This window comes from Amblyraja radiata, chromosome 17, assembly GCF_010909765.2.
Source record: "Amblyraja radiata isolate CabotCenter1 chromosome 17, sAmbRad1.1.pri, whole genome shotgun sequence".
Classification (NCBI taxonomy): domain Eukaryota; kingdom Metazoa; phylum Chordata; class Chondrichthyes; order Rajiformes; family Rajidae; genus Amblyraja; species Amblyraja radiata.
In genome coordinates, this window is record NC_045972.1 from 35,846,267 (window position 1) to 35,874,216 (window position 27,950).

At 43.5% G+C, this 27,950-nt stretch overlaps 1 protein-coding gene across 5 annotated transcripts; it reads right to left on the bottom strand.

Annotated features, from left to right (window-relative positions):
* Positions 1-1,847: 1,847 nt before the first annotated feature.
* Positions 1,848-27,812, bottom strand: tradd (TNFRSF1A associated via death domain). 5 transcript variants are annotated; one of them, XM_033036146.1, is made up of 5 exons: positions 27,776-27,812; positions 14,971-15,115; positions 10,151-10,419; positions 5,221-5,464; positions 1,848-3,359 (listed from the first exon to the last, which is right to left on the bottom strand). In XM_033036146.1, exons 2-5 carry the CDS (start codon positions 15,104-15,106, stop codon positions 3,070-3,072), a joined length of 939 nt encoding a protein of 312 aa, XP_032892037.1. In that variant the 5' UTR covers positions 15,107-15,115; positions 27,776-27,812; the 3' UTR covers positions 1,848-3,069. The 5 variants fall into 5 exon arrangements, with proteins under 5 accessions (XP_032892037.1, XP_032892039.1, XP_032892040.1 ...); XM_033036148.1 differs by lacking the exon at positions 27,776-27,812 and adding an exon at positions 27,624-27,768; XM_033036149.1 differs by lacking the exon at positions 27,776-27,812 and adding an exon at positions 27,647-27,759.
* Positions 27,813-27,950: the final 138 nt, after the last annotated feature.

The window sequence follows — 27,950 nt, forward strand, 5'->3', positions numbered from 1 at the left end:
GGAACTAAGTCTAAGATCATGTGATGGGAGCAGAATTAGGCCATTCAGTCCATCAAATCTACTCAGCCATTTAATCCATCTCTCCCTCCTAACTCCATTCTCCTGCCTACTCACCATAACCTCTGACACCTGTACTAATTAAGAATCTATCTATCACTGCCTTAAATATATCCACTGACTTGGCCAGGCAAAGAATTCCACAGATTCACCACCCTCCGACTAAAGAAATTCCTCCTCATTTCCTTCCTAAAAGAACATCCTTTAATTCTGAGGCCATGACCTCTATTCCTAGACTCTCCCACAGTGGAAACAGCCTCCGGAGCATCTCCGGAATGTTTTGTTACCTTGCAACACAAGGGCAGATTGCCTTGGTGCCCTCTGGCCTCGCGATTACTGCATAGATACACATCACAATAACACTCTTGGATCAATGTTCCTCTGCACAGCTGCAGTCACTCTTCTGGCTAACTGCACCACTCATTAAAAGAGATGCAATCCCAATCCCAGAGTTGCTGCTGGCATGTTGTGGGTCTCACACACCATGCCAGCAACAACTGCGTTGGAATGGCTACCACCAATGACAGGGTGCCCGTTATCCTGCTTCACTGAAAGCCGACAGAACAGGCTCAAAGTTCTTCAGATTCATTAGGTCCCTTATTTTTTTTTTTTATAGCAATTTTCCTTTAGGCTGCAAGCTCACACAAGCATTCCTACATTTTGACGATTTGCAGTGCCTGAATTTCTACTCTTGCCACTGGTATTTTAGAGATTTTATTCCACTTATGACCCATGGTAGGAAAAAAAAGTGTCAGGCCCATAAATTACCGATTTTAAACAAGCATGCACTCAGCTGCAAGGCTACAGCTGCATCTTAGTGGCATAAGAAGCGCAAGTTCTGGTTCAATTAGAACTTACAATTTATTGTCAAGTCAAGTTTATTGTATATTTATTGTTGTGTCTAATGTGCCTGTAAAGCTGCAGCATGTAAGTATTTCAATGTTCCGGTTCATATGAAAAATAAACAAACAAACAATAAATCTCAGGAGAGTTTGGATTTTTATTCGAGTCATTAATAATTGCAAACTCTCCAATCTCATCGGTGGCCTTGGGCAATCTCTGGGCTGTTCAGGGTGAACGTGCTGGATAATTGTGATCATCCAGAATTAGATCTTTCAACATGGACACCGACTTGCAGGGAGAATGTGTTGGGGGGGGGGGAAGGGGGGACAGATCACACTGTCAAAAGAATCTCTGCGATAAGTCATTGAGTCATTCATACAGTGTGGAAACAGGCCCTTCAGCCCAACGTGCCCATGCCGCCCAATCTACACTAGTCCAACCTGCCTGCATTTAGCCCATATCCATCCAAACCTATTCTATCTATTCTAAAGAAAGGGAAGCATGGAATCAAAATAGAGAATAGAAACATAGAAAATAGGTGCAGGAGGAGGCCATTCGGCCCTTCGAGCCAGCACCGCCATTCATTGTGATCATGGCTGATCGTCCCCAATCAATAACCCGTGCCTGCCTTCTCCCCATATCCCTCGATTCCATTAGCCCTTAGAGCTCTATCCCCTCGTAAATCCATCCAGTGATTTGGCCTCCACTGCCCTCTGTGGCAGGGAATTCCACAAATTCACAACTCTCTGGGTGAAAAAGTTCTCTCACCTTAGTCTTAAATGACCTCCCCTTTATTCTAAGACTGTGGCCCCTGGTTCTGGACTCAGCCAACATTGGGGGGAAAATTTCCTGCATCTAGCTTGTCCAGTCCTTTTATAATTTTATATGTTTCTATAAGATTCCCCCCTCATCGTTCTAAACTCCAGTGAATACAAGCAGAGTCGTTTCAATCTTTCCACTTATGACAGTCCTGCCATCCCAGGGATCGATCTCGTGAACCGACGCTGCACTGCCTCAATCACAAGGACGTCCTTCCTCAAATTAGGATATTTAGCAAAAAAATAATTTATGCCTCAAAGCGAAGGATCTCAAGAACTGGGGAGCGGAACTCATCTCATTTAGGCCAACTACTTTGGCGTCCATCATTTCCAGGAAGGCTTCTGAATGGTCCTTCCATAAACTCGGGTAGCGTTTGATTCACCTCCACCCCATTGGGGCCATTGTACTTTGTCTAAGGAATTGATATGCTATGATGCTGAGAACTATATTTTGCACTCTGTATTTTGCTCTATTTATTGTGCTTGAGCTTGAATTGATTGTATCTATATATGGTATATCCAATGTGGATAGCATGCTAAACTAGGCTTTCCACTGTACCTCAGTACATGTGACAATAATAAACCTAAACCATGCAGATGGATACAGTGTAAACCTGCCAGTGCTATTTCCCCTTGATGTATCAGTTCCCCAATCCCACCCGACTTTATCCCTGACTACATAATCTGATCCATTTCCTGGTGTACTTCATGCTGTCCAAGCGGCATCAGTCTATTTAGGTTAATTAGTGCCATATGTAGGACAACTGCATGCTGCAGGCCAGGATCCACCAGGAATTGGATCAAGGCTGCTCCTGCCCACGGCTCACAGCCGGCCAGCACAAGAGAGGATCATCTCACAAAAAAGAGCAACTTGGAACGATGTGACCACAATTCAAACTGCCTCGGTTTAAAGTTGTCGCTTTGCACAAAGAAACACAAAGCATAAAAATATATACTGCAAAATTGCAGTCTCTCTGTAAATGCAGTTTAGGAAAAAGTCTTAGAGCTCTACCTACTTAAGTATAACACCCTCCCTCAATCTAACAAGTGTATATCTTGTCGTGTAAAATCAGTGCAGAAAATACTGTATAGTAATTAAAACCTCATACATGTAAAAAATGAGAACTGGATTAACTGATTGTTCAAAAAATAAATGGCATTGAACACTAAAGGAAGCACACGGCCTCCCAATATAACTCACCTCAGTTATAAATGAGATTAAGCCAAACTTTACACAGAATGATTAACTTTTGATGCAAGAAATAAAACCTTTACGAACCCACAATTCCACCGTTTTTTGCCCCACCATAGAGTATTGCAATGCCCATTCTTGCGTGGGCTTTTCTTCCGCCTAATTATTGTTCAACAACTGGTCAGCTACCCAAATCAGTTCACTTTTCTCCAAAACTTTGATCAGTCGACTTATTGTGGCCTTCTTCCCTTCGCTCTGAATAAACTTGAGCAGCATTTGGTACGCCTGTTCGTACAGCCCCTCCCGCTCGTACTCAAAGGCGATGTTGTCAATGGCTGGATAACGAAGGCCTCGGCACGTTTTCTGTAAGACTCGGCCAACCTGCTTCCAGTTCGTGCCCACGGATTTGGCAAAGTTATCGTGATCCTGTGTACTCAAAACACGGTCACCTGGCGTAGAAAGAGTAAAAAGTGAAACTTTGTTAAAAGCTGCATTGCTGAACTCTCAAAGCAAATTTATAGAACAGAAAACCTATGGATTATGGGGCTGCGAGGACATTACTTGCCCGAAGAGCACTATCTGGGCTAATCCTGCTCACCCAGCTCTCTATCCATTGCTTCTCCATCATAAGACAATGGAGTAAAAATAAGCTGTTCCATCTTCGATTATGGCTGATCTATCTTTCCCTCTGCATCCTATTCTGCAGCCGCCATCCCGTAACCTTTGATACCGTTACTAATCAATCAATCTCCACTTTAAACATACCCAATGGCCTCCACCACAGCCTGTAGCAATTAATTTCCACAGATTCGCCACCCTTTGGCTAAATAATTTCCTTCTCACCTTCATTCTAAGACTATGTAAGATTATAGCATCAAGATCAACTGGGAAAGAGGGCCGGGGCACACCAGAACAAGTACACAGTATTGCATTTTGGGAAGTTAAACCAGCACAGGACTTGCACAGTACATGATAGGGCCCTGGAAGGTGTTGCAGACATTAGAGAGATCTTGGGGTACAAGTACATAGTTCCTGAAAGTGGTGACACGGGTAGACCGAATGGTGAAGGCAGCATATGGAATGGTCAAGGCCTTAAATTCACACAGAAGGCCTAAAATGGCCATTGGTCAAGGCCTTAAATACAAAAGTTGGGATGCCATGTTACAGATGTACAACTCGTTGATTAGATCACACAGAGTCGCCTAGCTAGAGGAAAGGTGTCATCAAACTGGAGAGGGTGCAGAAAAGATTCACAAGGATGCTACCAGGGTTAGAGGGCTCGAGAATGAACAGGTTGGGTCCTTTTTCCCCTGGAACGTTAGAAGCCGAGGCCTGACTTTACAGAGATTTATAAAATCATGAGGGGCAAAAATAAAGAAAATGATCAGTCGTTTTCCCAGGGTTTAAAACCAGAGGCATATGTTTAAAGTGAGAGGGACATGATTTAAAGGAGGCAACTTGGAATTGCCAAAATGGTAGAGGTAGGTACGATGACAATGTTTGAAAGACACCTTGACAAATACATGGATAGGAACGGTTTAAAAGGGATATGGTCTAAACGAAGGCAAATGGGACAAGCTCAAGTAACTAACTTGGTTGGCATGGGCAAGTCGGGACAAAGGACCCGTGTGCTGAATAAGTCAATGATTTTGTGGTCCCGTTTCCGCACCTTTCACAATCGAGACCCACATCCTGTTGACATAACACAAAGCAGGGCACAGATAGAACTGCTGAGTCTGAGAAACAAATGCACGAGATAACCTCAAGATTTGATGATAGCATTCTTTGAAAATAATGTACCGGTAACTGCTAAATAAATTGGGGTAGCAGCAACTAGAGATACTATATTAAAACATAGTGCTTAAAAGGCTCTTTAAAAAAAAAAAAAAATGAAGTGCAATGAAGTACCTGGTGTATCCTCGGACATTGAGTGAAGTACCATGTACACAAAATTTAAAGCTAAATAGCAGTCCTGCCCACGTTTACTTTCCCTGTGGACCATAGATCCTGCAGACTATAAAAAGGTGCCAAGGGCTGGCATCCCACCGAGGCAAAATTGTCCTCCAAATGTTCATCTGATCAGTTAACACATGATGAATGGCCACTTGGAAGAGTTGCCAGACAGTTGCAGGGAGCTACCGCACTGCAACGGGGCATGAATTGAGCTATAGTGGTGTGGGAATAGCAAATAGCCAAAGGCAACACCACATATAACCATATATAACATTGGCCACTATTGCAGCTGAGATGGTCAACCAAATTGGAGCAAAGCAACTCCGTTACCCGACAATAACACGAGGCAACACTCACCAAAGAAAACACCCTGAAATTCAAAACAGTCCGCCAACGGCAATGGACTCCCATTCGTTTGGGCTGAAGTTGGCGATGCAATTAAAGGTGCGGAGGATGAGATTGGAGATTCAGATACCGAATATCTTTCAGAAGGACCATCACACTGGACGCTGGTGCCTTGGCAGTGGGAACTGTATTCTAGCACCATCTGCCTGATGTCCTGTTCCAATCTGCTAACGTCATCATCTCGGAGATGATTGGGCTGAAATTGTGAAAGAAATCAGAATTATTTCAAAAGCCAGGTCAACTATAAACAAGAGATTGAAAAATCAGGTTACAAAAGGCTTTGTAACAACCCTGGGGTAAGAATACCGTATATCAATGTTAGAGCAACAGAATATTGTTTACAAGTGACAGACACAAAAAAGGAAGTTTCCTTTACTTCCAACCAAGTGCATTCTACTCCAGATATCCACAGCACAATCTCTGATTAAGTGCAATGGAAAAGACTTGCATTTATTCACATTGCCTCTTATCACTCCTTTGAATACCTCCAAGTCCTGTTCATAGGTTATAAGAGCAGAATTAAGCCATTCGGCCCATCAAGTCTACTCCACCATTCAATCACGACCAATCTATCTTTCTCTCTCACCGCCATTCTCCTGCCATCTCCCCATAACCCCTGACATCCGTACTAATCCCTAATCTATCAATCTCTGCCTTAAAAATATCCATCGACTTGGCCTTCACAGACTTGCGTGACAATGAACTCCACACATTCACCACCCTCGGACTAAAGAAATTCCTCCTCATCTCCCTTCGAAAGGAACGTCCTTTTATTCTGAAGCTATGGCCTCTGGTCCTGGACTCTCCCACTAGTGGAAACATCCTCTCCAAGCCCCCTCTAGCCAGGCCTTTTGTTTAATTAATTTCCAGGATCTGGGCACAGTTGGCAAGGGCAGCATTCACTGCCCTTCCATCGTTCCCATTCAAAAGGTAGCGGTGAACCTTCTTAAACCACTGGTGAAGGAATTTCTACAGTGCGATTGCGCGAGTAGTTCACCTTAGTCTACAATCTTTCACGTTTCCAACACGCGAATTAAGTCTCCCTTTAGCCTCTTTTGTTATGAAGAAAACAACCCAGGCTCACCCCATCTCTCCTGCCAACTAAAACACTCCAGCCTTGTCAAGATCTGCAAATCATCCCTGCATCTTCTGCGGTTCTATCCCATTTTACCTGCAGTGGGGGTGATCCGAATTGCCCATAGCACAATGATTGGAGGCTAACTCGTATTTTTAATGTAGCAGTTCCACCATATCCTCTCACATTGTCTTTTGGCCGATTGGGGAAAGCATCTGCTTAACCCGGCTTTCTTGTTGCCCGTCAGCATTCCTCTGCCCTGTTAAACATTACATCATTGTCTTATCTAGATCACATTCTCCAAATCCGTTACTTCATAAGATCAGCACAAAGTACTGGAGTAACTCAGACAGCATCTCTGGAGAAAAGAGGATAGATGATGTTTCCGGTCAGATCCCTTTGTAAATCTGAAGAAGAAATTGTCCCTATTGTGTATAGAGTGGATGCAAGAGTGGAATAACATAGAATAGAGTCTCTATTCAAAGAGTCTCCCAGTCACATAACCCTCACTTCTGTCAAATCTGGATCTACACTGGGATCACATAGTGTTTGACTTTTCCAATTTCTCTTGGACTGTATCAACACTTCGCTCAAATCGAAGAAAATGATTTGTAACTCAGCAGGTCAGGCATTATCCCTGGAAAACACGTACATCTAATGTTTTGGGTTGGGATGCTTCTTCTGAGTGATTGCATGGGTGGAGGGGAAAGAAAGCTAGAAGAATGGGCAGACCAAAGCACTGGCAGGTCGGTGAGAGTGGGTGGGTGTTTTGAAAGGCAGATGGTTGAACAAAGGCCAGAGATTAACACACACAAGGTGTGAGATAAAGGGATTAGAGAGTTGCAAATATCAAGGTAGAGGATTGAAGAGGTGTGAATTATCTCAGAATGTAGAAGTGGGGTAATGGGAGAGATAGGTGCAACGACAAGGGGGGGGGGGGGGGAGTGGGTGTTTTGTCAAGGCTACCCAAAGTTGGAGAATTCAATGTTCATACCGAAAAGACACAAAATGCTGGAGTAACTCAGCGGATCAGGCAGCATCTCTGGACAAAACAAATAGGTTCAGATTCAGTCTGAAGAACGGTCTTGACCCAAAAAGCCACCTATTCCTTTTCTCCAGAGATGCTGCCTGACCCCTGAGTTACTCCAGGATTTTGTGCCCATTTTTGGTGGGAAACTAGCATCTGCAGTTCCTTCCTAGACTCAATGTTCATGGTGAATGGTCTGAAGAAGGGTTTCGGCCCGAAACGTTGCCCATTTCCTTCGCTCCATAGATGCTGCTGCACCCGCTGAATTTCTCCAGCACTTTTGTCTACCTTCAATGTTCATACTGTTGGGTTGAGAGCTACCCAAGCGGATACAAGGTCTGAAAAAGGGTCATGACCCGAAATGTCACTCATCCCTTCTCTCCGCAGGTACGGCCTGTCCCGCTGAGTAACTCCAGCTTTTATTTGTCTATCTTTGGTTTAATCTATCTTTGGTTTAAACCAGCATCTGCAGTTCCTTCTTACATAAAAAGTGCTAAAATTATTATTTTCTCAATTGCCTTAAATATATTTTCTTCGGTTACCAATGATCTCGCCACTAAGAACAGTTTCTCCCTATTTATCAAAATCGTTAATGATCTAAAGCAATTATTCAATCACCACTTGACCCTATTTGGTCCAAGAGGAATCACCATCACCTCATTATTCTGGCCACCTCAGTATTAATCTCATAAACCCCTTTTGCACCATTTCTAAGCTCTTGCTATCCTTCCTAGAACCCTGCTACTCAAAAATATATATTGCCCAGTCAATAATTAACCAATATTTGAAAAGATTTAGCATTAAGCCTTTGTCATTCATTCCCCCGTGTGTAAAGGCAGAAATGCCCACCTCCTTTTCCACAGCCTTCAGTTTATTATACTCATTGTTTAATGAATTTTTGATTTTTGGCTCGTTTGCACTCTTTGAAGTCAAACACTGTATGCTCAGATTGAACTTTTTAAATATATATAACAAAAAATAAAGTGATCCGAATTTCAGATCCTGAAGGTTCGAACAATACAATTTACCTCCAGTCTGAAACCCGCACCACAACCTTCTGCTTCCTGACCCTCAAGACAATTTTGTTTCCATGGTACCAATGAATGAACACACCATGGAAGAGTAAACACTGGTGTAACACAGGAAATGTAGCCAATTTGCAAAAGAATCCAAGAACAGCAGCACATTAATGGCCAGCTGATCAGTTTCCCCTCAGCAAATATTGTTGAAACAATGAGGTGATGGATGGCTCTCTGAACCAGTGCCCTGGGATCTGTTTCTTCCTGCCGATTGCTTTAATATCCAATTCAAAAGACTGTCTTCCTCACTCGTGTCAGCTTTTATAACAAAACATAAAATAATTCGCAAAAGAACTAGAACGAGAATGAAAGATAAATTGTTTCAGAGATGGATATTAAGATCAGGAAGACCATGCCTTAAATAAGGCTAGAAGTCATGGAGATTTTAAAAGACAGTAAGACACGTAATAATGATGCAACGATAGACACAAAAGCCTGGAGTAACTCAGCGGGTCAGGCAGCATTTCTGGAGAAAGAGGAATGGGTGACATTTTGGGTTGAGACCCTTCTTCAGACTGAGAGTTAGGGGAGAGGGAACTGAGAGATACGAGAAGGGGCATAGAACAAACTAATGAAAGATATGCTAAAAGACAGATCAAAACCAGCAACAATGATCAAGGAAAGGTGGAGCCCACAATGGTCCATTGTTGGCAGTAGGAAAGGTGGTAACGAGTAATACAAACAGTGAAACTCAGAAGGATGACAGTGAGACTGGTACGATGGTTAGGGTGGGGGAGGAACGGAGAGAGAGGGGATGCAAGAGGTACTTGAAGTTAGATAAATCAACATTCGTACCGCTGGTTTGTAAAGATACGTTATTGACACATGTACCTAGGTACAGTGAAATGCTTTGTTCTGCATACAAATGTTTTGTAAAATCATGTAGTAGACCTCACCTAGGCAGTGCACAAGTGTCGCCACGTTTTGGTGCCAACAACGTTACAAGAGTTCAGCGGACTGTCCCATCTACTGCCTGCCGCTGCATGTGGCAGCAAGCCTCCCTCCCTGTGTTACATCAGGGTTCCCTTCCTGAGAACTGTTCATAACCCAAACAATTTGCAGCTCGGAAATCCAGCCACCCAGGAATATATTTAAAAAGCAACCTCGGCCAGCCAACATGTAGTTAAACGATGGTGTTTAACTCAACAGTTCAGATTTCACATGTCTCTGCAAGATACAATGACATTGTCATAAATTAAATTCCGATCCAACCATCCCACAGTAACGGGTAAATATCCTACTGGTCTCCCAGACATTTGTTTGGACGTATGGGCTATACATATCGATCGTTCGTGAACTGGGGGGGGGGGGGGGGAAGAGACTGTATTTGGAGAGTGTTCAGGAAAGAACTGCAGTTGCTGGTTTGCACTGAAGTTGGCACAAAATGCTGCTGTAACACAGCAGGTCAGGCAACATCTCTGGAGAAAAGGAATAGGTGACGTTTCGTGTCGAGACCCTTCTTCAGACTGAAACTTGTCCTGCTGAGTTTCACTGCTTGTATTACTTATTATCAGGAGAGAGTCCCCCTCGACCCGAAAAACATCACCTATTCCTGTATTTGGAGAGGCCGAGTTTGCAGACTAATAGGATAAAGCTAGGGCAAGGGGGGGTGGGGTAACTTGGACAACTCTTTCAAAGAGGGCCCACAGAATAAAATGAACCCCCTACTGGGCCATAATATTTCCGCAAATCTATACCCACCTCATTCGCCTTGATGTGTTTTATGCAGCTGTCTTGCTCATTCAGGATATCATCTAAGGTCACCACGCCAGCCTTCAGCTCCATTGTGAAAACTGTGCTGGGGACACTCTGATTTTGAAAATGATGCACTAAAGCCTTCTGCAGTCTGCCCGTTTCGTAACTTTGGAGAAACTTCCTGCATTTCACTTCCTCTGTAAACTTCAGCTGAAGTCCAAAAGCACTTCCGTAAACTTTCAGGATTTCACAACCTCCACCACTGCCGGTGGCATCTGCAAAGAGAATTGCAAGAGATCACTCTTACATAAGCTGGTTGGAGGCATAGTTTGTCTCCTAAAGTTGCAAGCAAAGACCTTGGAATTTGTTATTATAAACACATAGAACTTAACTAGATGCTACAATGAAGGCAGCCCATGCCAGGTCTACTTTAGTAATTACTCCAGATACAAGCAACTTGACTGTTACCATCTATCTTCATCAATTCTACTTGAACATATATTCTTGAGTGTCAACCACTGCACTTGCAAAGTGGGTTCCATGTCTTCATGAAGGGATTTATTTTGCACATATCATTTTTTTAAATAGACAATTAACTTTCTATCTATGTCCCCCATAGCAAATAGTTCCATGTTGCCTCACCTCCTATCCATATAAATCTCAGAAGGAAAGTGGCAGCATTCAAGTTTTTCTCCAGAGCAATAATTTCTCCTTACCAGGTAGTTTTAAGAATATTCTTTGTCATTTTAGTGAAATATTGCATATAACCTCAGTCATGACAGGCTCATGACAAGTTCTGTTTATTTCTAGTAGTAAATATACAATCCAATTCTTTCAACATATCAACCCATGCCCATAACACCCTGTAAACCTGTACTCTTGACCCCTTCCTCTAACTGACATTAAATTCAATGTTTCATGTTATATTATTATGTTATAGGATGTATTATGTTAGGATGTATTCAAGAGAGAGTTAGATTTAGCTCTTAGGGCTAACGGAATCAAGGGATATGGGGAAAAAGCAGGAATCGGGCACTGATTTTGGATGATCAGCCATGATCATATTGAATGGCGGTGCTGGCTCGAAGGGCCAAATAGCCTACTGCACCTATTTTCTATGTTTCTACGTCCTTTGTTAAAGCAAAGGTATGAACACACACTGACTGATAAACAATCGATTTCTATTATGCTAGAATCAATTGCAGATTTGAACTCCCTCTGGACCACATCTAAATCAATGATTCACAGAGTATATCGAGCTTTGCAACATGCCACTATTCACTTAATTCTTAAAAAAGGACACTGAGGTTAGCACTAATAAAAATATTATTTATTAGACTGTTAAATCCTGCCCCTTAATCTTTAACAATCTCCCATGAGGTATATTTGCAAAGGGCACTCTAAAGTGTACCATCATTGTTGTTACCATTTTAATACTAGAGGATAAAAACAAGAGCAAGCCACTTGACCTCTTATGCTTGTTCTTCCATTCAATAAGATTACCTCGCCCCACAGATGCATCAACCCCATATCCTTTGAATATCTAAACATGGCGGAGTAGACTTGATGGACCGAATGGCCTATCTCTGCTCCCATCACTGATGACATGTTTTCATCAGTCTTGAATACATTCAATGACCGAGTCTCCACAGCATTCTTGCTTCGAGAACTCCAATGATTCATCAGTTTAGTTTTAGTTTAGAAATACAGTGCAGAAACAAGCCCTTTGGCCTACCGAGTCCGCACTGATCAGCGATCCCCGCACAATAACACTATCCTACACACACTAGGGACAATTTTACATTTATCCCAGGCCAATAAACCTACAAACCTGTTTGCCTTTGGAGTGTGGGAGGAAACCGAAAATATGAGAAAACCCACGCGGTCACAGGGAGAACATACAAACTCCGTACAGACAGCGCCCGGAGTTGGGATCAAACCCAGGTCTATGGAGCTGAAAGCGCTGCAAGGCAGCAAGTCTACCACTGCCGCCCTTAATTCCTGGGTAAATAAAAGTCTTCTTTTCACATTTCACTCCGGAATGGTTGACACCTAGTTGTGGCCGATTCAGCCAGTGGAAATATCCTTGCATCCATCCCCTCAATCCCATAAAATTACTTTACTTATACAGCGTGTAAACAGGCCCTTTGGCCCACTGAGTCCGCACTGAACAATAGCACTATTCTACACACCAGGGACAATTTACAATTTTAGTGAAGCCAATTAATCTACAAACCTGTATGTTTTTAGAGTGTGGGTGGAAACCGGAGCATCCAGAGAAAACCCATGTGGTCACAGGGAGAACGTACAAACGTAGACAGCACCTGTGGTCAGGATCTAACCCAGTCTCTGGCGCTGTAAAGCAGCAGCTGTATGCTAGGCCACTGGACCACTTAAAACAGAGCACACTGCCACATGTACAATTCAGCCCAAACTAGGTTTCTTCTTTATTTGGTGGGAGATATTGAGATTTTGGAAGATTAATACTTAGCTTAAAAAATCTTGGTTACTGCATGAAGAATTTTACAACTTTAGAAGCAACAGATTTAAGAGTGACACAAAATGCTGGAATAACTCAGCGGGTCAGGCAGCTTCTCTGGAGAAAAGGAATAGGTGATGTTTCGGGTTGGAAGGTCTGAAGAAAGGTTCTGACCCGAAACGTCACCCATTCCTTTTCTCCAGAGATACTGGCTGACTGCTGAGTTACTCCAGCATTTTGTGTCTATCTTTGGTATAAACCAGTATCTGCAGTTCCTTCCTACAGATTTAAGAGTGACGATCTGACATGTTTGTCATACGAAGGAATAGATCATGCGTAGACAGCATGCTCTTCATCTGAAAGTAGATGGTCTGACCATGATTCACACTTTCAGGTTATGCAAAGCCAAACTTGGGTTAGGAGTTTAGTGTTGTTTCTAACCAGGGAGAACGGTGAATCTGTGATCCAGGTTGTTAATTAGTGTGCCGAACATGATCTGCTGCATTGTTCCAACGGGGGCCAGAATCTGTTCCCCACATGGTATAGAGATCAATTTGTACAAAGGATGCATAAATGTTACCCGGGACAGGAATTCCTTCAGGCCATTCAGTGCTGATAGACCGAAGGAATTTTCCAAACTTTTCCCCGCATATTTACTGCTTTTATGTTATTTCTCCCAAAACCAATGGTGGCGTAGAAGTCTGTACTGTGATGCACTGGGTGTTTTTCGGAACAGGTTGGATGAATAAGTGAACCTTTTCCTCAAAAATGATTTAAACACATTTTGCAGATGTGTAAATTGTTGTGATCTCGTTGCGAGCTCCTGTGGCAATGCATACAAATTGTCAACCTTTTAAAGCAACTAAGATAAGCCATCTCCCAATGATGCCCTGTTACAAAATCTAGAATCCGATCTGGAACACCAATCTTTAGATGTTGAAAACTTGTTAAGTGTAATACTCTCTCGTTTTGTCTGGTTCAATAAAGTACAATGAAAGTATTCTTTAGAGAGGTGTTAAAAATGACTGAGAGTTTATTGTAGAGACAAAAGAACTGCAGATGCTGGTTCATACCAAAGATAGACACAATGTGCTGGTGTAACTCAGCGAGTCAAAGTCAAAGTAGCCTTTATTGTCATTCAGACCTTGCGGTCTGAACGAAATTTTGTTGCCTTGCAGTCCTACATATAGTACCAAAATGACAAAAACACACAATAAACACAAATTAACATCCACCACAGTGAGCTCACCAGGCACCTCCTCACTGTGATGGATGGCAAAAGTCTTAAGTCTTTGTCTCATCCCTTCTTGTTCTCCATCTGCGCCGAGGCGATCCAGGCTTCAGATGTTGTGAACCCGCCAGTGATGGTAACTAATGTCAGTCCCGCGGCTGAATCCGAGCTCCGCGAACGGGCCGGTTCAGCTCCGCGGCCCAGGGTGGTCAAAGCTGCCGAAGCTGCCGCCCTCCAGTCCAGCGGATGCAGCTGTTGTTGCGGGAGCTCTGGAGAACAGGTCCGCAACCTGTGACCCGCGAGCTCCCGACACTGGGCCCGCGGTCGGGTCGGGTGGCCGCTGTTGCCGGAACACTGCCCCATCTCCGAGGCCAGGTCGCCGCTGCCGCAGCTCCGAGGCCGGGTGGCCGCTGCCCCAGCTCCGAGGCCGGATCTCCGCTGCTGTCGGAACACCGCAGCTCCAGAGTCGGACCGCTGCCGCTGGAATGCTGCCCCAGCTCCACGGCCGCCAGCTCCGCTATTAGGCCTCGGCGTAGACGGAGACGGGGGATGCGACAAGAAACGTCGCATCCCCCGTCAAAGGAAGAGACCAAAAACATGTTTCTCCCCTCCACCCACACATACACAACCTAATAAACCAAAGATTAACTAAAACAGGACAAAAGAACAACAAAAAAAAAAGAAAAAAAACAGACGGACTGCAGGCGAGCCGCAGCTGCTAAGGCAGCGCCGCCATCTTGGATGCCGTCAGGCGGCATCTCTGGAGAAAATGGATGGGTGAAGTTTCATGTCGGGACTTGAGTTACTACTGTAATTTACAGTATGTCTCTCTTTGTTTCTGTCAGATAAACCATTGAGCATCATAACATATTATACTTGCTATCACAAGCCTCACCACTGGTCAAAAGGTAGTTTAATTTATTTTATTGTCATGTGTTGCGAAGTACAGTGAAAAGCTTTTGTTGCATGTTAACCAGTCTACGGAAAGACTATACAAGATTACAATAGAGCCGCCCACACTCCGGTGAGCATCTTGCCAAGGAACTTATTTACACTAATGGTGTAGTATAAAAATCCAGAAAGACTCATACACGACACCTGAAGGCTGTAAATTACCTGCAAGAGATAGCTTGAGAGCTTTATAAATCTTTAGCTGCTTCTGTGGGTCTTGATAGAGTTCTGGTAGATCTACCTTGTCCGAGCTGATGAAGAGAAACACGCTGCCCACCCAGCAGGGAGCCACAGGGTCCATTGTCGGTCACTGAAACAGAGAGAGTAGAGCAGTTACCCAGAGCAGCGAGGTTATTCATGCCTGTAGGAAGGAACTGCAGATGCTTGTTTAAACCGAAGATAGACACAAAATGCTGGAGTAACTCAGCAGGATAGGCAGCATCTCTAGAGAGAAGAAATGGGTGACGTTTTGGGTCGCGACCCTTCTTCAGACTGAGTCAGGGGAAAGGGGAACGAGAGATGTCCTTACCTACAGATCACCCAGAGAGCAGGGCCTGTTGAATGTGGCGATGATCAGTTACAGCAGTCACGTGCGCAAGCACAGATCCCTTCCCAGCAATGTCAACTCCGAGTACTGTTACAATGCTCAGGCACAGAGGGACTGGGGTCTGCTCAAGATGAATCCACTTGCCCCAAAGCCAACATGATCAGTGCGAGGTGCTTTGGCGACACTTTGCTACATGATGTTAGCCAGCAAACGTAATCCTTTGTTCCCGCCCAACAACATCCCTCCAACAAACCTGTAACGAGAGCGCAAACCGGTTGGGATTTGAACATGCCACAAGCACAGAGGAGCAGAATATCAGAAATGTGTCTGCCTGTCTCCACTTTAAATGATTATAACGAAGAACAGAACTTCTGAAGATTGGACCACACAGGAAGTTGAGTTCAAAGCCTGCTACTGCAGTCGCAAGCTTGGTTAAACTAAACCACTAATTTCTATGGCCCAGTAAACAGACACGCATATCACCAGTCTGACAAGTAGTTATACATGCACCGGAACATGATGCCGACCACCTTGATGATGCTGGTCAGACCACAATATCGCCAGCAAATAGGAAGAATTCAATTTACTCATAAGACTGTGCAATTTTTAAGCTCCCAATCTTCTTCAAAAGACAACACAGTGGGTTGCTGCCTGTAGTGTATATAATGGTACCTGTACCTTTAAGAACAGTACTATAATGGTATGATTTGTGTTATGTGATATATTCAATATCTTATCAGTCTCGTGAATATGTGCGAGTATGCGCAGTGTAGTTTTGTGAAATAAAGACCCACACTAGCTTGATGATCACAATATAAAGTTGAAAAGAAGCAAATGTGCATTCTTACAGACCAAAGTAGTGTATATTGGTTTGAAAGTAGATCAACATGGACTACAACCAGTGAAGGAAAAGATTGACGCTATAGCAAAGGAACCAACACCACAGATGTGTCTCAACTCCACTCCTTCCTGGGTATGGTACAGTATTACGCTTCTTACCCGAGTTAACAACAAAGCTAGCTCCTCTTCACAAGTTGTTGAACAAGGATTAAAAATGTGAATGGTCCGAAGAGCAACAAAATGCTTATGATGCATGTAAGAATAGCTTGACCAGTGATGCATTACTTGTATACTACGATACAAATCAGGAGTTAAAGTTAGCTTGTGATGCATCTAGTTGTGGGGTAGGAGCTGTGATTTCACATGTAACGGAGCATGAACAAGAGAAGCCAATAGCATTTGCATCACGCGCACTTACCAAGAGTGAGCGTAATTATGCACAAATAGAGAAAGAAGCTCTTGGTATCATCTTTGGGGTCAAGAAATTCCACCAGTATCTGTTGGGTAGGAAATTCACCCTGGTTACTGATCATTAGCCACTTCTCGCTATTCTTGGTCCTCAGTCAGCAATACCTACAAATGTTAGCCTCGAGGATGCAGCGCTGGGCCGTTCCCCTGTCAAGGTATGCCAACAGCATTGAGTACCGCAGCTCAAAAGAAAATGCTATCGCTGCTGCATTGTCGTGTTTGTCTCACGAAGAATCAGATGTGGGCACTGAAGGTGCTATATACGTCACAGAAGCAGTGGACAATGACTTTCCAGTCACAGCAGCTGAAACTCAAAAGGACACAGTGCAAAAACATACTTTGTGTGGATGGTCAGAAATAAAACCATGTACTAATAAACTAAAACCTTATCCCAATAGACGACATGAACTGTCATGTGAGCAAGGATGTATTAAATGGGGTTAGAGCAGTAGTATCCAATTGCTTAAGACAACAATAACTTAAAGAACTCCACAGGTATTGTAGGAATGAGTTTAAGAAGGAACTGCAGATGCTGGAAAATCGAAGGTACACAAAAATGCTGGAGAAACTCAGCGGGTGCAGCAGCATCTATGGAGCGAAGGAAATAGGCAACGTTTCGGCCCGAAACGTTGCCTATTTCCTTCGCTCCATAGATGCTGCTGCACCCGCTGAGTTTCTCCAGCATTTTTGTGTACCTATTGTAGGAATGAAGTCTACAGCCAGAGGTTGCATGTACTGTATTGGCCAGGAATGGACAATGACATAGAAGCAATGGCAAACAATTGTAGTACCCGTCAAGAGTTGTAGACATAGGCCTGCCCAAGCCTCTTTGCAAATATGTCTTGGCCTACTAGACCTTAGAGGATTTACGTGGATTTGTTTGAATACAGGAATAATAATTTTCTTGTTTTGGTACATAGTCACTCAAAGTGGATTGAGGTGGTACATATGGCTACAAACACAACAACATACAGAACAATAGATGCATTTTGGCCTATCTTTGTATGTCATAGATTTCCTGAAGAGCTCGTCTCTGACAACAGACCCCAATTTTGTGCTACACTGTTCCAAACTTTCAAAGGGTATCAAGCATACCTTAGTGCCAACTTACCATCTGGCATCTAACGGCACAGTCGAAAGGTCAGTCCGGATAGTCAAATGAGCTCTCAAGAAACAAGTTCTTGAAGATAATTCAAAATTCAGTATGTCACAGGGGATAGTCTGAAGAAGGGTTTCGGCCCGAAACGTCGCCTATTTCCTTCGCTCCATAGATGCTGCTGCACCCGCTGAGTTTCCCCAGCAATTTTGTGTACCTGTCACAGGGGATAGCTAGTTTCTTACTGAAATATTGTACCACGCCACAATCTACCACAGGGTATACGGCAACTGAACTTCTCATGAAAAGAAGGCTCAGAACTAGACTGAGTTTGGTTCTACCTATCCTATCACCTAAGATTGAACGCAAACAATCTGATCAGAAACGTCATTATGATGGAAGTCAAAAAGAACGTAGGTTCAATACACATGATCAGGTTTGTGTTCTCAGCCCCCCCTTACAAAGCAAACAAATGGGAGGTGGGAACAGTAGTTAAAGTGTGTGGTACCAGGAGGTACTTGGTAGGAATTGGAGGACGTGTTAAAAGTGTGCACATAAACCATATGATCCCAGCAAGTTAACTTCAGGTAGTCCTTACGTTCGCTCTCTCTCTCCATCCTCTCCCCCTTCCACTAGTCTTACTGTTTCCGCCTACATTCTTTCTCTGTCCTGTCCCCTCCCCTGACATTAGTCTGAAGAAGTACGAAACATTGCCAATTCCTTCTCTCCACAGATGCTGCCTCACCCGCTGAGTTGTCAGCAGTGTGTTCCGTGCAAAAGTTGTTAGTTGAATGTCCATTGTCTTTCGTCAGCTAATCATGTTCAGTCTGTAGTCTTTCAGTCGTAATTCCATAGCTTCTTAATTTTGTTAGTCGTGGTGTGTTCAGATTTTAGTTAAGATCTGCAGATATTGTAATGTTTTGCTCTGATGCCGTACAACCATTGTGCCTGGTTACTGGATTCGGCAAGTCACTGAGAATTCAGTGATCCTACACCTACCATTGCTACTCACAGATAGGGCCTGGGGAAGGGAAAACAGGCATCCATCTGCCAGACGGAATTGGAATTGGTACCCCGAAGCAAAAGGGTAGTGATAATAAGCTGTCAACACTTACAGCAGGGCAATAATGAGCACTTATGAACACAGTGAACCAAAACCCACCTGCACTGTTTCACCAAACCTTATGTCCATCCACGATATATATGTACGAACAATCAATAGCAAATGTTGGCAGCTCCCAACTGCAAGTCTCAAAGCTCCGCCACTGTGCAATGTTTGTACAGGCCCTTCCTGCTCTGGGTACATCCGGTGACCGAGTGGAGCAAGCTTCCTGCTCAAGCCTTAGGCAGACAATGTTCTTTCCACCATTACAATAATCCCTGTTACAGCAAGCACGCAAACTGCAATTCCCACTCCCTCGTCCAAATGCGCATTTGGTGCATTTAAAAAAAACAAAAAAACTCCCTCATTTCTGGATTATATTTCCCCCAATGTGTATAATTAATTTCTAGCTTCCCTGACTTGGCACCTACTGTTGGCTGCCCGGCTAATATCAAAACACACAACTCGTGCCACAGTACCAAAGGAAACACTCTCTGCTCCTTGGGGGTAATGCATTCAGTTTAAGAGTTTGACCAGCTCGACTTCCAAGCAGCGGGCCACTGAGCTCTTCCTCCAACTCAGACAGAACAATAGCAGTATTTGGGGAGAAGGGAGGTACATTACTAGGCATAAAATACTTTGTTTCTTCAGTTGTAGCAATTGAAAACAGAAACACCTTTTGGACCAATATGACACACCAACACTTAGCTCATATTGGAATATAATTTTTAAACTAAAGGAGTGGGGGAGGGGGGGGGGGGGGGGGAGATAGGAAAAACAACCCTACCATTGTCCATTCTGCAACTTCAATTTCATATCACTATGGAAAGTATGCCAGGGGATTGCTTACAATTTAGGCCATTCAGCCCATCAAGAATACAATGCATTCCTGCTTTTCCCCAGAAACCTTCCCATATCAGGTGACTGTCAACTTCTGTATTATAATGTTCAAAGACCCTACTGTCACACCCACTTGAGGAAGAGTTCCAAATACACAATTCTGAGAAAAAGAACTTCACCTCATCAGTTTTAAATGAACATCCCCTCTCGTATCTCCTGGGGAATCAAGAACATTTTTCTCAAATCCTCCATATCGAGATCTCTCGGGATCTTATATATATCCAAATCAATTACCCCCCGCCCCCCACCCCCTCCAGCATTTACAAACCTAGCCTGGCCAAGTAGTCCACCTAATAAAAGTGCCACAGGCGTGCAGTGGTAGAGTTGCTGCCTTAGAGAACCGGGATTGATCCTGTCTGCGGGTGCTGTCTGCACATAGTTCTCCCTGTGACTGTCTGGGTTTCCTCCCACATTACACAGACGTGCAGTTTTATAGATTAATAATTGGCTTCTGTAAATTGTCCCTGGTATGGAGGATAAAACTAGTGTATGGGATTGTGTCGGAAGGAACTACTGAAGCTGGTTTAAACTGAAAATGGACACAAAATGCTGGAGTAACTCAGCGGGACCGTCAGCATCTCTGGAGAGAGGAATGGGTGACGTATTGGGTCGAGACCCTTCTTCAGACGTCAGGGGAAAGGGAAACCCATTCCTTCTCTCCAGAGATGTTGCCTGTCCCACTGATTTACTCCAGCATTTTGTGTCTATCTTTAGTGTATGGGGATTGCTGGTCGGCATGGTTTCGGTGGTTTGAAGGGCCCGTTTCCACGCTGTATCTCTGAATTAAAACCTGACAATTCCCAGTATCAGCCCAGTAAACCTCCTCTGAACAGCCTCCAACACATTAACACCCTTCCACGAATGATGAAATCGTGACTGTACACAGCTTGAACTCTAGATTCATTATCTTCAAGATGCTACATAGATTGTGGTAATTTATCCATCTTGGATTGCATGGAGGCTTGTTCTTATAACACAGCCACAGTCTCTAAATAACACGACGACTCTTTCAGCTGCACAATGCTTGCTGTTGAATTGAACAGCCACACTGAAATTCGTTTCATGGAAAATTCCTATCCCTACTAACCAGCCACAACTCCTGAGCAGGGATGGGAAGAAGCTATTCAAAGATTAAAAAGAAATGAGCTATTAATAGCTAAATTCTCCAGACTGATTTGCCATAGACCCACACTGCCACCTACCCGAGGAAGACAGAACTACAACCACACAAACATCCTCCCAGTTGAACCAGCGCCATCCTAATAAGCACACAAAAATGTGATGGCATTCTTGTAGGAATATGTACCAGTCAATATTACAAAAAGCTTTCCTTCAAATGCAAAACAAAAAGCTACATCGATTCCTTAATATGGTTAAGTGATTTTCATCGACTAGGAAATGGGGAGATGCAGCGAGACCTGGGTGTCATGGTACACCAGTCATTGAAAGTGGGCATGCAGGTGCAGCAGGCAGTGAAGAAAGCGAATGGTATGTTAGCTTTCATAGCAAAAGGATTTGAGTATAGGAGCAGGGAGGTTCTACTGCAGTTGTACAGGGTCTTGGCGAGACCACACCTGGAGTATTGCGTACAGTTTTGGTCTCCAAATCTGAGGAAGGACATTATTGCCATAGAGGGAGTGCAGAGAAGGTTCACCAGACTGATTCCTGGGATGTCAGGACTGTCTTATGAAGAAAGACTGGATAGACTTGGTTTATACTCTCTAGAATTTAGGAGATTGAGAGGGGATCTTATAGAAACTTACAAAATTCTTAAGGGGCTGGACAGGCTAGATGCAGGAAGATTGCTCCCGATGTTGGGGAAGTCCAGGACAAGGGGTCACAGCTTAAGGATAAGGGGGAAATCCTTTAAAACCGAGATGAGAAGAACTTTTTTCACACAGAGAGTGGTGAATCTCTGGAACTCCCTGCCACAGAGGGTAGTCGAGGCCAGTTCATTGGCTATATTTAAGAGGGAGTTAGATGTGGCCCTTGTGGCTAAGGGGATCAGAGGGTATGGAGAGAAGGCAGGTACGGGATACTGAGTTGGATGATCAGCCATGATCATATTGAATGGCGGTGCAGGCTCGAAGGGCCGAATGGCCTACTCCTGCACCTAATTTCTATGTTTCTATGTTTCTATAATAAATTCTAAGTTATAAAAATCCAACCTTATAAATGTCATAAATTGTTGCTAGCATAAACAACTAGGTCTATTGCAGGGATTAATATCCATTTTTTAAACTAACATAAACAACCAATCCTATTGTAAGGAATTAAAATCAAATCAAAGGGTTTAAAAGTAAACAGTGCAAGGAACCAACAAGACAAACAGCACTCAAAAACCAGAGATTTCCCTTGTATCCAACAGAAATTTGTCAACAAATTATATTGTTATTTCAGGCATTGCGAGGATATTTATCCACTAGACAGATGGCATTACCTAATTTGCCTCATGTTGGGAAATAATTGTAGACATTGGGTACCCAAATATACATTTAAAAAAAATATATAATAGGATAGGATTAGGGTTAGACAGTTCGGACTTTTTCCCCAGCATGGAAATGTCAAAGACCAGAGGGCATAGCTTTAAGGTGAGAGGGATATAGTTTAGAGGAGATGTGTGGGGCAAGTTGGTGTTTTTTACATAGAGGGGGGTGAGTGCCTGGAGTGCACTGCCAAGGCTGGTGGTGGTGGAGGCAGCATGCTTAATGGCACATGGGATATACTGGGAACAGAGGGATATGGATCCTATGCAGGCAGATGAGATTAGTTCTTCTTGGTATCACAATCAGCAGACTCTGGGGGCCAAAGGGCTTGTTCCTGTGTTTCCGAATGTCCTATTCAGATAAACTAATGATAAATTAATAGAGCTCTTACATTAAGATTCCGGTCTGTATCTCATTGCAGGTATCCACAACTTCATTTATAAACAACCTTCTAATCAGCAACTTTGCAAACATGAGGAGCAGCTGTCTACTTCTGTCAATGACCAAATCAAACCATCACAAAAGAAATAATCAGTTTTCATTCATTTATGGATTTTATTTTTTTTAATGCACAAATGTTTCACAGGAGCAATGTCACCCGAAGAAATTAATATTGGGTGGATAACTAAGCACACGTAAAGAACACACAAGAAGCACCTTAACGAGAAGGGAGGAAGAGATGGTTGGAGGATCTGGAAGGCAATTGCTGAGCTAGGAGCTGAAGTTATTATAATGAATGGAAGAGCAATCAAATTTGGGGGATGTTTAAGAGAGGGAGGTCAATGTGCTGCAGGAGGTTGAAGTGAAGGGAGAGATCCTGAACACAGCTGAAAACAAGCAATCATTGTTTAGTAAGCAAGGCATCCTTTGATCAAGAGCCACTGAAGACGCACAAGTGTAGGAAAATACACAATTTATCATGCAGTGGTAAAATTACTGTTGACCTTAAGTTTATGGTGGTTAGGCATTGGAACTCAGCTAATGATTGAATTAAAGAAACAGCATAGAGATAGGCCCTTCGAGTCAATGCCGACCATCGATCACCTGCTCTATGATATCCCACTTTCGCAACCACTCCTTGCACATTGGGCCAATTAATCTACAAACCCATGCGTCTTTGCAATGTGGAAGGAAAACTCAAAAACCCAGAAGAAACCCACGTGGTCACAGGGAGAACATGCAAACTTTACGCAGACAGTATCCCACGGTCAGGATCGAACGAGAGTCTCTGGTGCTGCGAGGCAGCAGCTCGAACAGCTGCACCACCGTGCTGCCATTATTCTGATGAACAAGGGTTTCAGCTAAAGACGAGCCGAGGCACAGGCACAATCAATGGCGGAAAGGCATGGCACAGTGGTGCAGCAGTAGAACTGCTGCTTTACAGCACCAGAGATCTGGGTTCGATCCTGACTGTCAGTGCAGTTTGTACATTCTCCCTGTGACCACATGGATTTTCTCCAGGTAGGTCCTCCAGTTTCTTCTCACATTCCGAATACGTGCAGGTTTTTAGGTTAATTGCAAATTAAATTTCTTCCAGTCGCACCAGTCTCGTAGTCAGACAATTTAAGAGACAACGGAGAAATCAAGAGAGGGGGTGGCTAAAGCAACATGGGTGACATCGCTAAAGACAGTTGGCACCATTGTTGAGTTTCATAAGTGTGGAGCAGAATGTAAATGGAAACAAGGAGGGGATGAGGATTAATCGTGGGGCTCCTCTTCCACTCTGTGTCATGCCCACTGAAAAATACTATACAGGATAACTATCAAATTTCAACCCCCTTAACATAAATTTAAACATAAATGGAAAGCAATAACTAAAATGTCATGGCATTTATTCTATAGGAATTGCAATCTGATCTTCAGTAAACCAACCATTGTCAGGTGCATAAGAAGCAGGCAGGCCTCAGTCCATGTGGTAAACAGAATAAATATGGTAGTTGTGGGTTTCGGCCCGAAACGTCGCCTATTTCCTTCGCTCCATAGATGCTGCTGCACCCGCTGAGTTTCCCCATCAATTTTGTGTACCTTAAATATGGTAGTTCACAGCTTTAAGGAGGTAACACTATAATTTCTTGGTATTATAGTTTTTTCCCCTCCTCAAACCATTTTGGTCATGACCAACACTTCAACGTGTCACCCCATGGGAGAAGTAGGATTTAATGAAGGTCCAGGAAGATCTCTTCCTTAAACACCAGCAGAAATCATGAATGCTTCAACAAATGGTTACGGGACATGGGAGAAGTTATAGGATTCAATATTAAAGCCCTTGAGTATTAATATCAAACATAATATTGCAAACTTCAGGTAACTTGAATTCTCTGTCTGCATCCTTTGATATTATCTTATCCATGCTCTATAGTGATGCTTCCTGACCCACTGAGTTACTCCAGCACTTTATCTGAGGGTGCTGAGGAAGAGGATTTCTTGGAATGTATGCGGGATAGTTATCTAAATCAACATGTAGAGGAACCAACGAGAGAGCAGGCTATTTTAGACTGGGTATTGAGTAATGAGGAAGGGTTAGTTAGCAGTCTTGTTGTACGTGCCCCCTTGGGCAAGAGTGACCATAATATGGTTGAGTTCTTCATTAGGATGGAGAGTGACATTGTTAATTCAGAAACAATGGTTCTGAACTTAAAGAAAGGTAACTTTGAGGGTATAAGACGTGAATTGGCCAAGATTGACTGGCAATTAATTCTAAAAGGGTTGACGGTGGATATGCAATGGAAGACATTTAAAGACTGCATGGATGAACTACAAAAATTGTTCATCCCAGTTTGGCAAAAGAATAAATCAGGGAAGGTAGTACATCCGTGGATAACAAGGGAAATCAGGGATAGTATCAAAGCGAAGGATGATGCGTACAAATTAGCTAGAAAAAGCAGCATACCGGAGGACTGGGAGAAATTCAGAGACCAGCAGAGGAGGACAAAGGGCTTAATTAGGAAAGGAAAAATAGATTATGAAAGAAAACTGGCAGGGAACATAAAAACTGACTGCAAACGTTTTTATAGATATGTGAAAAGAAAGAGATTAGTTAAAACAAATGTAGGTCCCTTGCAGTCAGAAACAGGTGAGTTGATCATGGGGAACAAGGATATAGCGGACCAATTGAATAACTACTTTGGTTCCGTCATCACTAAGGAAGACATAAATAATCTGCCGGAAATAGCAGGGGACCGCGGGTCAAAGGAGTTGGAGGAATTGAGTGAAATCCAGGTTAGCCGGGAAGTGGTGTTGGGTAAATTGAATGGATTAAAGGCCGATAAATCCCCAGGGCCAGATAGGCTGCATCCCAGAGTACTTAAGGAAGTAGCTCCAGAAATAGTGGATGCATTAGTAATAATCTTTCAAAACTCTTTAGATTCTGGAGTAGTTCCTGAGGATTGGCGGGTAGCAAACATAACCCCACTTTTTAAGAAGGGAGGGAGAGAGAAAACGGGGAATTACAGACCAGTTAGTCTAACATCGGTAGTGGGGAAACTACTAGAGTCAGTTATTAAAGATGGGATAGCAGCACATTTGGAAAGTGGTGAAATCATTGGACAAAGTCAGCATGGATTTACAAAAGGTAAATCATGTCTGACGAATCTTATAGAATTTTTCGAGGATGTAACTAGTAGCATGGATAGGGGAGAACCAGTGGATGTGGTGTATCTGGACTTCCAGAAGGCTTTCGACAAGGTCCCACATAAGAGATTAGTACACAAACTTAAAGCACACGGCATTGGGGGTTCAGTATTGATGTGGATAGAGAACTGGCTGGCAAACAGGAAGCAAAGAGTAGGAGTAAACTGGTCCTTTTCACAATGGCAGGCAGTGACTAGTGGGGTACCGCAAGGCTCAGTGCTGGGACCCCAGCTATTTACAATATATATTAATGATCTGGATGAGGGAATTGAAGGCAATATCTCCAAGTTTGCGGATATTGTGGGGGGCAGTGTTAGCTGTGAGGAGGATGCTAGGAGACTGCAAGGTGACTTGGATAGGCTGGGTGAGTGGGCAAATGTTTGGCAGATGCAGTATAATGTGGATAAATGTGAGGTTATCCATTTTGGTGGCAAAAACAGGAATGCAGACTATTATCTAAATGGTGGCCGACTAGGAAAAGGGGAGATGCAGCGAGACCTGGGTGTCATGGTACACCAGTCATTGAATGTAGGCATGCAGGTGCAGCAGGCAGTGAAGAAAGCGAATGGTTTGTTAGCTTTCATAGCAAAAGGATTTGAGTATAGGAGCAGGGAGGTTCTACTGCAGTTGTACAGGGTCTTGGTGAGACCACACCTGGAGTATTGCGTACAGTTTTGGTCTCCAAATCTGAGGAAGGACATTATTGCCCTAGAGGGAGTGCAGAGAAGGTTCACCAGACTGATTCCTGGGATGTCAGGACTGTCTTATGAAGAAAGACTGGATAGACTTGGTTTATACTCTCTAGAATTTAGGAGATTGAGAGGGGATCTTATAGAAACTTATAAAATTCTTAAGGGGTTGGACAGGCTAGATGCAGGAAGATTGCTCCCGATGTTGGGGAAGTCCAGGACAAGGGGGTCACAGCTTAAGGATAAGGGGGAAATCCTTTAAAACCGAGATGAGAAGAACTTTTTTCACACAGAGAGTGGTGAATCTCTGGAACTCTCTGCCACAGAGGGTAGTCGAGGCCAGTTCATTGGCTATATTTAAGAGGGAGTTAGATGTGGCCCTTGTGGCTAAGGGGATCAGAGGGTATGGAGAGAAGGCAGGTACGGGATACTGAGTTGGATGATCAGCCATGATCATATTGAATGGCGGTGCAGGCTCGAAGGGCCGAATGGCCTACTCCTGCACCTAATTTCTATGTTTCTATGTCTATGTTTCTATCTCCTTTGTGTAGATCAGCAAGTGCAGATTCTTGTTTCTACATTTTAACTTAACTTGTCCCCCCCACACACACACCACCTTTTACTACCTTTAGAAGCAGAAGCTATGCCCTTCCTGACACATCTACTTGCTCTGTCTGAATACTCAGCCCAAAACATCACCCATTCCTTCTCTCCAGAGATGCTGCCTGTCCCACTAAGTTACTCCAGCATTTTGTGTCTATCTTCAATTTAAACCAGCATCTGCAGTTCTTTCCTGTACATCTGCTTGCTCCATGTTTCATAACTCCTCCAATCTTTTGTCCATGTTCTCATTCTCTCATTTTAGTTGTCAGAACCCAACTCCTCCAAAACTGTGACAAGTTTTATGATAATAAAACTAGATGTCAAATAAAAAGCACGATTAGTTACGCAATAAAAACCTCAAATAATCCAGACCCAATGAAGACTAATAGCTATTTAAAAATATTATTAGTCGTTGTAACCCAAGACAGAAATCGTTCAGCGCGAATCATGAACTCACTGGGATAAGTACTGACAACCCACATGACAATGTCTTCCATGTCAATTTGCTCTCACATCGTCCGCCTCCAGGTTTCCCAGCACAGTGGCGCTGCATTTGTCCGAGTAACTACAATAGTGACCCCCAGATACTTATAAACCTCAACTACTTACCACACTCCCGCCACCGCTTTCTCAGCCTCACATCCGCATGAGTCACATCCGCACTTGCGTGGATAGACTCCACACTGACAAATCTAGCGCGGTTGTGGGTTATTTGAAATAAAAGTTCTTCAAAGGTGCGAGTCCTTTACAGGTTGCAGAACGTGTATTTGCAGTGTCCATCAAA

Bases quoted from the DNA above. Each gene is read 5' to 3' on its own strand.
- tradd (XM_033036146.1), bottom strand. From the start codon at position 15,106: ATGGACCCTGTGGCTCCCTGCTGGGTGGGCAGCGTGTTTCTCTTCATC. The intron at 5,465-10,150 runs GTGGGTATAGAT...TCACAATTTCAG, and splicing joins AACACATCAAGGCGAATGAG to CCCAATCATCTCCGAGATGA. The intron at 3,360-5,220 runs GTGAGTGTTGCC...TTTCTACGCCAG, and splicing joins ATTTCAGGGTGTTTTCTTTG to GTGACCGTGTTTTGAGTACA.